We start from the raw sequence: 11,598 nt of genomic DNA, 5'->3' as shown, positions 1-11,598 counted from the left end.
TTCTAGATATCGTTTATTTAAAGCTGCACAGAGAAGCGTATTTTGTTTTAGTTTTGCGCTTCTCTATATCACTTATATCTATGTTATTATTAGTTGGGGTTGGTAAAAGAATGGACGGGGACCTGGAAATCTTGTGAGCTCCCATATACATTTGGAGTTTGATTTCCACAAACGGCTTCTTTGGGGTCAGAAATGTATCTATACACTGTCACAGCATAAAGATTTGTAATGCATGCACAAGCAAGGAAAGGTATTAGGCATCCTTATGATATGTCTCTGAAAATGTAAACACTTTACACCTAATTTTATTTATCAAATGGAAATATTCCTATGTAGCCCCGGTCTATTTTCCTCCTCAGCGACCCCCAGGTCTGCGCTCTGAGCGGTCGCGGGTGCCGCCAGAGGCAGTGACGGACCCGCCGGGGTGCCGAGAAGGTGGGGGCCGGAGCAGGGAGCGCTCCGAGTCCTCAGAGCCGCACCCGGCTAGCGGGGGCTGCGATGACAGTCTGCGCGCGCATGCGCAGTGGTTGCACATGCACAGTAAGGTGCGGGGGTTGCGGCGGCCATTAGGGACTCACGCATGCGCAGGACAAGCGCGCACGCGGCCACAATGTATCTGCAGCCTCTGCGGGACTACAGTTCCCATGAGGCTTACGGCCAAGCACCCCAGGTGTCCCCAAGTGGCCAATGAGAGGCCAGGATTTCCTAGAGCAGGGATAGATACTTTTCACGGGCTTAGGGCAACGTCAGTTGGAGCTGGGAGCAGGAAGGGGGAGGCAGAGTGTAGGGAGAAAGTGGCTCCTACACCAGGTAAGGTTATCCCCAGGTCCCAGGCAGGCCCCAATCCCCAATAGGGTAGTGGGTAGGTGCTGAGGGAAGGCCCCTAAGGTAGGGACCCTGCCCTTAAGTGCGTGTGTGTGTAGTCTTGTCAGTGTCACAGCTGTCAGTGCTGTGCGCGCTGACAAGAAGGCACAGTGTGAGTGCAGTGCGGTTGCTGCAGGTACCAGGTTAAGTGCAGTGCGGTTGCTGCAGGTACCAGGTTAAGTGCAGTGCGGTTGCTGCAGGTACCAGGTTAAGTGCAGTGCGGTTGCTGCAGGTACCTGGTTGAGGGCAGTGCGGTTGCTGCCGGTATTAGGTAGAAGCTAGTGAGAGGGGATCCGGGAGGTGAAGGAAGAGGTAGTGTTGGTGCAGGGGGTCAGGGACCCGTCTGCCTAGGACAGTTCTACCCCGTAGGCCCATAGGAGAATCCCCGAAGTCACCGTAGGTTGCAGTGCTGCAGGGAAGCCCTATAGTGATAGGAACGTCACCCCTTACTGAGTACCAGTTAGGGACGAAGCACAGAGTTGCGGCGGTTGCAGTCATCTGGGACCAGACGGCTGGACACCGTGATATCTGGAGGCCACGAGTCGGAGGCGTCTGATCCTTTTCGAAGCTGATACCGGTGACCGCCGTGACCGGAAGGTATTATTTACATCAAGTGCACCAACACCGGTAAACAGGCGCTGATCCCGCCTTAGGCGTAACTCTTTGGGGACACTAGTGAAGTGGCCAAAGGACTGACCCTATTCATATATAGTACTATACATGGACACGGTGTGTGGGTGGCACGCGGTGAGGGGACGGAGACGTTACTCCTGATGAGAGTGGCCGAGCCACTAAGGTTATATTGCGTTATAGTATAAGGTATATGTCATGTGTTATTACCACGGTTCATTATAAAGTGATAAGGTACTGTTGCGTTACAGTAAAATCAGTTGCATTCATATGTGTGTTGTTGTATTTCTTGCCTAGGGGAATGTCACATCACGGGGATCCTGGGTAAGTGGAGGCGCAGCGCTAAGTAAGTGTTACCCCAGGCTCCCAGCTAGCGGAGGCTCAGATCTCCTGGAGCCACAGGTTGTGTGCAGTACCCGTAGTCTCTTTGGGAGCGTCAGAAAAAGGGCTACACCTATATCGTATAACTATCTCCCTTAATGTGCAATAGTCTCCTAATGACTTTGTACGTTCTCCCCACCAATTAGATTGTAAGCTCTTCGGTGGGCAGGGATTCCTCTTCTACAATGTTACTTTTATGTCTGAAGCACTTATTCCCATGATCTGTTATTTGTAATATTTGTTATTTATATGATTACCACGTGTATTACTGCTGTGAAGCACTATGTATATAATGTATACCCTGCTCATTATGTAACTGTATTTGTAAACATGTATTATTTGTCTTAACTCTGTGCCCAGGACCTACTTGAAAACGAGAGGTAACTCTCAATGTATTACTTCCTGGTTAAATATTTTATAAATAAATAAACTATGTACATTAATGGCGCTATATAAATAAAGACATACATACATGTTCATGTTAAGGGATGTGCTTTACTCTAGATAATTAAATTATAAAACAGGTGAAGATTTTGTATCAATGGCTGTCATGGAATTGACTCTGTATACGATTTTCTATCATTATTTTAGAGACAGAAAGAACACCAAATTCTCACTCTGTGGGATACCTGGCAGCAGGCAGCACCAGGCCTCCGAACTACATCTCCCATCAGGCCTCCGAACTACATCTCCCATCAGGCCTCCGAACTACATCTCCCATCAGGCCTCCGAACTACATCTCCCAACAGGCCTCCGAACTACATCTCCCAACAGGCCTCCGAACTACATCTCCCAACAGGCCTCCGAACTACATCTCCCATCAGGCCTCCGAACTACATCTCCCATCAGGCCTTGCTGCATGACTCCCATCAGTTTCGGGCATGGCGGGGCATGGCGGGGCGTGGCTCCCTCCCCGTGACGCACACGCGCAGGGTCTCGCGCGGCAGGCGTTGCGTGCTGAGGCAACGGCGGGCGCCATGTTCGGACAGACGGGAAGCGCCTAGGCGGGAGGTTCCGGCCGGGCCGCTCATTGTTGTTTCTTCTCTCGGACTGCAAGGCCTCTCCCCCCCTCTCCGGCCGCCGGACCATGCCCAGGGGCTGCGGGCACTAGCGCTCCGGCCGCGGGGTCACCATGCCGTTGTGAGTACGCACGGAGCGGTGTTTACATTGTGAGCGCGCCCAGCGCCGGGTATACCGCGGGCTATGCGAAGTCCCTCTGCGGCTCGGGACTGGTGCCCTGGGTATACCGCGGCTTCCAGCCGGTGCCCAAATACATCTGCACGCGGCTTCCGGTACCCCGGACTGCTCCGGTGCCCGGCGCGGGGGTCACTCGGCGGCAGAGGCCCCACTGATTGGTTTTACTATTCCGAGGCCTGCGCGGCGTTCCCGGGGAACCCCGAGTAACGCTGCCTAGGGATAGCAGCGCGGTAATGACGTCATTTCCCAGCAGCACTGCAGTTGGGAAAATAACCACTGGCTCCAGCTCGTGTTGTGCTGCCGGTAACGCGCGCACTGCCTCCCCCCCTGCACACTGCCTCCCCCCCTGCACACTGCCCCCCCCTGCACACTGCCCCCCCTGCACACTGCCCCCCCTGCACACTGCCCCCCCCCTGCACACTGCCCCCCCCCTGCACACTGCCCCCCCCCTGCACACTGCCCCCCCCCTGCACACTGCCCCCCCCCTGCACACTGCCCCCCCCTGCACACTGCCCCCCCCCCTGCACACTGCCCCCCCCCCTGCACACTGCCCCCCCCCTGCACACTGCCCCCCCCCTGCACACTGCCCCCCCCTGCACACTGCCCCCCCCCTGCACACTGCCTCCCCCCTTGCACACTGCCTCCCCCCTTGCACACTGCCTCCCCCCTTGCACACTGCCTCCCCCCTTGCACACTGCCTCCCCCCTTGCACACTGCCGCCCCCCTTGCACACTGCCGCCCCCCTTGCACACTGCCGCCCCCCTTGCACACTGCCGCCCCCCTTGCACACTGCCGCCCCCCTTGCACACTGCCGCCCCCCTTGCTCACTGCCGCCCCCCCTTGCTCACTGCCGCCCCCCTTGCGCACTGCCGCCCCCCTTGCGCACTGCCGCCCCCCTTGCGCACTGCCGCCCCCCTTGCGCACTGCCGCCCCCCTTGCGCCCTGCCGCCCCCCTTGCGCCCTGCCGCCCCCCTTGCGCCCTGCCGCCCCCCTTGCGCCCTGCCGCCCCCCTTGCGCCCTGCCGCCCCCCTTGCGCCCTGCCGCCCCCCTTGCGCCCTGCCGCCCCCCTTGCGCCCTGCCGCCCCCCTTGCGCCCTGCCGCCCCCCTTGCGCCCTGCCGCCCCCCTTGCGCCCTGCCGCCCCCCTTGCGCCCTGCCGCCCCCCTTGCGCCCTGCCGCCCCCCTTGCGCCCTGCCGCCCCCCCCCCTTCGCCCTGCCGCCCCCCCCCCTTCGCCCTGCCGCCCCCCCCCCCTTCGCCCTGCCGCCCCCCCCCCCTTCGCCCTGCCGCCCCCCCCCCTTCGCCCTGCCGCCCCCCCTCCTGCGCCCTGCCTCCCCCCCTCCTGCGCCCTGCCTCCCCCCCTCCTGCGCCCTGCCTCCCCCCCTCTTGCGCCCTGCCTCCCCCTCCCTCTTGCGCCCTGCCTCCCCCCCCCTCTTGCGCCCTGCCTCCCCCCCCCCTCTTGCGCCCTGCCTCCCCCCCCCTCTTGCGCCCTGCCTCCCCCCTCCCTCTTGCGCCCTGCCTCCCCCCCCCTCCTGCGCCCTGCCTCCCCCCCCTCCTGCGCCCTGCCTCCCCCCACCCTCCTGCGCCCTGCCTCCCCCCACCCTCCTGCGCCCTGCCTCCCCCCCCTCCTGCGCCCTGCCTCTCCCCCCCTCCTGCGCCCTGCCTCTCCCCCCCTCCTGCGCCCTGCCTCTCCCCCCCTCCTGCGCCCTGCCTCTCCCCCCTCCTGCGCCCTGCCTCTCCCCCCTCCTGCGCCCTGCCTCTCCCCCCCTCCTGCGCCCTGCCTCTCCCCCCCTCCTGCGCCCTGCCTCTCCCCCCCCCTCCTGCGCCCTGCCTCTCCCCCCCCCTCCTGCGCCCTGCCTCTCCCCCCCCTCCTGCGCCCTGCCTCTCCCCCCCCCTCCTGCGCCCTGCCTCTCCCCCCCCTCCTGCGCCCTGCCTCTCCCCCCCCTCCTGCGCCCTGCCTCTCCCCCCCCTCCTGCGCCCTGCCTCTCCCCCCCCTCCTGCGCCCTGCCTCTCCCCCCCCTCCTGCGCCCTGCCTCTCCCCCCCCCTCCTGCGCCCTGCCTCTCCCCCCCCTCCTGCGCCCTGCCTCTCCCCCCCCTCCTGCGCCCTGCCTCTCCCCCCCCTCCTGCGCCCTGCCTCTCCCCCCCCTCCTGCGCCCTGCCTCTCCCACCCCTCCTGCGCCCTGCCTCTCCCCCCCCACCCCTCCTGCGCCCTGCCTCTCCCCCTCCTGCGCCCTGCCTCTCCCCCTCCTGCGCCCTGCCTCTCCCCCTCCCCACCCCTCCTGCGTCCTGCCTCCCCCCCCCCCCACCCCTCCTGCGCCCTGCCTCCCCCCCCCCCCACCCCTCCTGCGCCCTGCCTCCCCCCCCCCCCCTCGGCAGCAGGGGCGTCTCCAGTCTGACTGTGTTTTATCGCTACATTCCATCCACTTTATTGATTTTGATTAGCATTTTGTCTTACCACAGGAGTGCCCTGTCCATTTTACACTGATAACTATAGCTGCATTTAGTGGTGGTAATCTTTTTTTTATTTTATTCTTTTGTATTTTTATTTTTTAGTTTTCTTATGTTTTTTTTTTTTTAAGGTACAAACAGGTACTAAAATGACTTCTGTCGGGTATTCCACCAATTTCTATATTTTTTTTAAAATGTAAAATCATTAACGGCAGTCTGCTTTGAAATACTGTTTGATCTTCATGGCTACCTCAGGTACTGCAACCACAATTTCTCTACCCTCGCCTATTGTGCTTGGTGAGCCATTTAAAAACACATGATGCTGTAATGTACTGTAGCTACTTATTGTCAAGACATTTGAACCATAACATAGGCAGCCATATTTAATGTGATCCCAAAATGCACATTGAATTTTTATTTTATTTTAAGTGCATTGAGCCAGCTGGTGCTTTGAAGGCAGATATGTGCATACGTGTGAATGTGCATTAATAACGATTGGTAAGTGTATTGTTTGAGTTTGAATCATGCTGCAGCATTGTTTATTGGTGCAGTAGATTTGACACTTCTACAAATGACTTCTGCCTCTCACTCACCCATATTACTACCTCCTCACTCCCGCCTACAAGACTTCTTTCGTACCCTCTCTGAAATTCCCTGACTCTTACCAGCAGACTCTTCCCCAGATTTCAAACAATTTAAAACTTAAGGAAGCCTATCTGACACCCTGTGTGTGTGTATATATGTGGTGTGTTGTGTGTGTTGGAGGAGGGACGGAGGGATCATCACGGAGAGGGGGGCATGTGTGGGGAGGAGCTGCTACCTTCCAGCATACAGCTCCCTCCTGCAGCCATCCGCGGGAGGGGAGGGGGGGGGGGAGTAGCAGCAGAGGGCACTTTGGGGCCCCTCCTACAGCCTGGGTGACCCCCGCTCAAACCATGCCCCCTGGCGCCGCTTCCGCTCCCTACAGACCACAGATAGCGGTCAAGTGCCTCTCCACGCGCCGCCTGTCTCCAGTGCGGCGCGTGGTCTGAGGCAGCGGGGCCTTAGCCTTAGCCTTAGGCAGGACTGCAACCCTGCCTTTCACCATTATTCTCAGCATACAGTGCTTCCACTGCAGCAAGGGATTCTGGAAATCACATACAAATGAGCACACTGTGTCACCTTTTGTCTGAAAAACTATTGTTACATGGAGCCCATATAAGCTAATGCTAGCTGTTAACACAGCTTTAAAGCACAGCATGGGAATCAGATGCAAAGCCAGAGAAAGCCATCCGATTCCCATGCTATGCTTTAAAGCTGTGTTAACAGCAAGTATTAGCTTATATGGGCTCCATGTAACAATGGTTTTTTAGGCAAAAGGTGACACGTGTGCTTGTTTGCATGTCATTTCCCAGAATCCCCTGCTGCCGTGGAAACACGGTATGCTGGTTGATAATGGTGAAAGGCAGGGTTGCAGACCCTGCCTAAGGGCTGTTCTATTCAGCATGCGGCCGCGCGTTCCTATGCGAACGCGCGTGCACGTGCGGCATGCTTTTCGTGTATATAGTGCCAGGAGCTGCGGGTAAGGTGTGCGCTGTGCGCGTAAAAGTAAGTCCTAGTTAAGATTTTTTTTTTTTAAAGAAAAAAAACTTTAATAAATATTACCTTCTGCAGTTATTTACGCACACACACATCCATACAAACACAGATCCACGCATGCATGCATGCATACATACACACACATACATACATTTGAGCGCAGGCAGCGGCGCGAAAAGATGAATTTCTTCACCGCTGTCTGTCGGCTCCCCTCTCCCTGACGTCAGCCAACTAAAAATCTGCGCGCATGGCATAGCACGTGCCCGGCACTATAGAACGTGCCTGAGACGTGAATGTGCTCACAAGTGATCTTTTTAGTGTGTGTGTGTCTATCTATCTCACACACACCTACATTTGTGTGCCAAGCAATAGTCTGGGACCTCTGATATGCTGGTCCAACATAACATCTTGGTGCCCCTACTGAGTTTGTTAGAAGTGTTGTGGTTGTATTAAATTTGGCACTTTTCCATTTAAATAAGTGCTCTATTACATTAGCTTTTATGATCCCTGTTTTGTGGCATCTAAATCTGACCTGTTTGACATTGATTACTTTTACATTTTGCATTTTTCCATTTAGTTTGTACCCATTATTTCTGGTGCTACTTTCATACTGTACGTGTGTGTTCCACTCCACTCTGAAAGGCTATGTTTGTGTGCCATAAACTTCGCCAAATACTTTTTTTTTAACCAAACACCTTAGCAGTTTTTGTGGGGTCTGATTGTCCAAAATAGTTTAAAATAAAAAGCAGCAATATCTTTTTAAACCGCGTTTAAAAAAACAGCATGTCCCCTTGTTCTGGAGATAAATACCCATTTGTTGCCAGTTATTCAAACCTTCCACCCCCCCCCCCCCCTTACCATTTGGGACATCAAACTGGCCACCAAGTAGTCTGTCGGCCAATAGGAAGCAGGGTGGTGGGGGGGGGGGGGGCGGTGACTGACATTGCAGCTTCCTAATGAATGACCCAGACGACCATCTTTAAATATCCTGTAAAAGAACCGGAAATTAAAACCGGATATATGTGAGAGATTGGAGGTGATTGCTTCTTTAATGTGTGTGTGCGCCTATATCTATACATGAATGCGCACACAGTAAGAATAAGGTGATTGTGTGTGCGCCTATATCTATACTTGTATACATGCATGCGCACACAGTAAGAATAAGGTGATTGTGTGTGCGCCTATATCTATACTTGTATACATGCATGCGCACACAGTAAGAATAAGGTGATTGTGTGTTGGTGTACATGGTCTATATACACTGTCTTGTTTGATACAATGTTTCCTATATTCAATTTATAATTGTCATTTTATTTTTTATTTTCTTTCACTTTAGTCCAGTAGCAACCCAGGGATCACAGACGCAGAAGCACTATGGCATTACCTCGCCTATTAGTTTAGCTGTGCCCAAGGAGATTGATTGTACCCTTACACAAAAATTAATTGAAACTTTGAAACCTTTTGGTGTCTTTGAGGAGGAGGAAGAATTGCAGCGTAGGTGAGTACATTGTTGAGTATATGTTGAAATAGAGGGCCCAGCTGAAAATGAACACTGACTTGGGAGTTTTAAGAGATGTTATGCTAATCAATAAACAATAATAATTAGCCTGGCAGACGAACACACTTTAACGATGTGTAATAAAGAATTGAAATGGGGAGTTTTAAAAATACTCCAATATTTAAAGAATCAAAGTGAGAAGCAGGGGGTCTCCAGAGCTGAACAGTGTTAATTTCGGGACCTCCTGCTTGCTGAGATACATACCTCCTAGGTGCTGCTGGGATCTCAATCCTGGTAAAGGGTCCATTGTCCCGCGGGCTGATAGGAAGCCGCAGGAGAGGACGCCACTGCTTCCTATTGGCCCACAAGACCATTAAACAGCTATATTACATGCTCAGTCGGAGCTGCTGCCACCTCCCTGTTCAGCGGTATGTATCTCGTGCAGCAGGGGGTCTCCAGACCTGAAATGAATGCGGTCGAGCTCCAGAGACCCCCTGCTTCCCACCTAGGGAAAAATAAAAGCCTCCCCAAAGCAGAAATGCCATTTTAAACTTTACTGATAGTTCATTATATAGCAATGTACTTTTTAAAGGGATCGTCTCTCTAAATATAAACTATAAGCATCAGTTTATTCAGATTTCTGTACAAGGACCTAAGCAAGTGGTGGCTTTTAAATGGGGTTTTTTTTTTGTTTTTATACATTGTGTACAACATTTCTCATCTTGCAGAATTTTAATTTTGGGAAAATTGAACAACCTCGTCAAAGAATGGATAAGAGAAATCAGTGAAATCAAGGTATGGGTGTATTGCATAAAAAATAGTATGTATTCAACCAAAGAATCAGTGCTTTGAACTTGAGTCACAAAATGCCACATTTGGCACAGTTTGTGCATCCTACAGTGTATGTAATGGGTTTTCTGTCCTGTGCTTTAGATGTGGAATGCATTCAATGAACATGTATTGCCACTGGTGTATCTGTGGAGTTCCTCTTGCATTTCAATTGTATAAGGATTTTCATAATTTACACATTTGCTACGATCTGCTAAACTCCGATAAGGGTATCTGAATTTCATCGGGCGTTAACTGGCATTGACTTGTATGGCCAGTAATGTGAAATCAAGCGTTAATACCCTTTATCGGAGCTTGGTGAATACCTCCTATTATAGGTATGTTCCCCTAACTTTATTAACTTATAAAACATAAGTTTTAGGAGGGTGTGTCCCGTATTACAAGGCTCCCCAGTGGGTGGGGGGGTCCTGTATTAGAGGTCTCCCCAGCAGGGGATGATAGCTGTGCACCTGAGGCGCCGTTGCATTAATCCAGTGAGTGCACCTATTTCTTTCTTAAAATATATTAAAGTATTGATTAATTATTTGAAGTTGAACGATTTTTAGATATAAAAATGTAACGTTCTGCTTGATCCATTAGAACCTTCCGCAAGCTGTAATAGAAAATGTTGGAGGAAAGATTTTTACATTTGGATCCTACAGATTGGGTGTTCATACGAAAGGTACAGTCAATTTCCTCACTTTATTAAGTTCAGTGTACTATTAATTGCAAAATGAATAAAGTGATACTGTGAAAAGAACAGGTCTATTTTACATGTATTTACTTCCATAGCTCAATGAAATTTTATTCCCCCCTCTGCTCTCTCCAGGCGCAGTATGTAGGTGCTAGTGATCTGTTTTTGGATAACCCTCAGTATGGTCTCTCCCCAGAACAAGCTTCCTTGGTGATGTTGCACTTTGAGTTTCCATCTGAATTCATTAAAAGCAGAAAAATTATTTCTACAGTCCCTTTCACACTTCCTTTGTTGTACAATTCACATCTGCTCCCGGAATGTAATTGACAAAGTTTTAGCCATTAGTCGCAAAATAGGCGAACCTAAAACATGTATTTTTGTCCCCAGGCTTATTAGGTTAAACTGTGGGGTGCGTTGATGTCGATGTGTTTTTTTTCTTGGTGTGTAGGTGCGGATATTGATGCCTTGTGTGTTGCGCCAAGACATGTTGACAGAAGTGACTTTTTTTCATCTTTTTACGAGAAACTGAAACTACAGGAGGAAGTCAAAGACTTAAGGGTAGGTTGTTACTGTTGCGCCTTTCCTATAATCCTGTGCTAGCACCAGTATGGCTAAAGTTCTCCTGTAAAAACAGCTGAAGACCATATTCAGTCTTGCTCCTGGATTCCACCTTAGTGAGCTGCTGCTGAATTATGACTTTGCGCAGTCTTTTTTCCTGTGTCTCTGTCTGTGTGTCTCTCTCTCTCTCTGTGTGTGTGTGTGTGTGTGTGTGTGTGTGTGTCTCTCTCTCTCTGTGTGTCTCTCTCTGTCTGTGTGTGTCTCTCTCTGTCTGTGTGTGTCTCTCTGTCTGTGTGTGTCTCTCTGTCTGTGTGTGTCTCTCTCTGTCTGTGTGTGTCTCTCTCTGTCTGTGTGTGTCTCTCTCTGTCTGTGTGTGTCTCTCTCTGTCTGTGTGTGTCTCTCTCTGTCTGTGTGTGTCTCTCTCTGTCTGTGTGTGTCTCTCTCTGTCTGTGTGTCTCTCTCTCTGTCTGTGTGTGTCTCTCTCTGTCTGTGTGTGTCTCTCTGTCTGTGTGTGTCTCTCTCTGTCTGTGTGTGTCTCTCTCTGTCTGTGTGTGTCTCTCTCTGTCTGTGTGTGTCTCTCTCTGTCTGTGTGTGTCTCTCTCTGTCTGTGTGTGTCTCTCTCTGTCTGTGTGTGTCTCTCTCTGTCTGTGTGTGTCTCTCTGTCTGTCTGTGTGTGTCTGTCTGTCTGTGTCTCTGTCTGTCTGTGTCTCTCTCTGTCTGTCTGTGTCTCTCTCTGTCTGTCTGTGTCTCTCTCTGTCTGTCTGTGTCTCTCTCTGTCTGTCTGTGTCTCTCTCTGTCTGTCTGTGTCTCTCTCTGTCTGTCTGTGTCTCTCTCTGTCTGTCTGTGTCTCTCTCTGTCTGTCTGTGTCTCTCTCTGTCTGTCTGTGTCTCTCTCTGTCTGTCTGTGTCTCTCTCTGTCTGTCTGTG

At 52.4% G+C, this 11,598-nt stretch overlaps 1 protein-coding gene across 2 annotated transcripts in view; it reads left to right on the top strand.

Annotated features, from left to right (window-relative positions):
- Positions 1-2,804: 2,804 nt before the first annotated feature.
- Positions 2,805-11,598, top strand: part of PAPOLA (poly(A) polymerase alpha) — a 31,997-nt gene continuing 23,203 nt past the window's right edge. For both annotated transcript variants that reach the window (XM_075614413.1, XM_075614412.1), the window contains exons 1-5: positions 2,805-3,015; positions 8,431-8,592; positions 9,321-9,387; positions 10,021-10,102; positions 10,563-10,672. In XM_075614413.1, the coding sequence (XP_075470528.1) occupies positions 3,008-3,015; positions 8,431-8,592; positions 9,321-9,387; positions 10,021-10,102; positions 10,563-10,672 (429 nt within the window). In that variant the 5' untranslated portion in view covers positions 2,805-3,007. The remainder of the gene's footprint in view (positions 3,016-8,430; positions 8,593-9,320; positions 9,388-10,020; positions 10,103-10,562; positions 10,673-11,598) is intronic.

The sequence above is a fragment of the Ascaphus truei genome, chromosome 9 (genome assembly GCF_040206685.1).
Source record: "Ascaphus truei isolate aAscTru1 chromosome 9, aAscTru1.hap1, whole genome shotgun sequence".
Lineage (NCBI taxonomy): Eukaryota > Metazoa > Chordata > Amphibia > Anura > Ascaphidae > Ascaphus > Ascaphus truei.
Note: the sequence above shows the minus strand (reverse complement) of the source record. Positions and strands in the feature narration are given on the sequence as shown.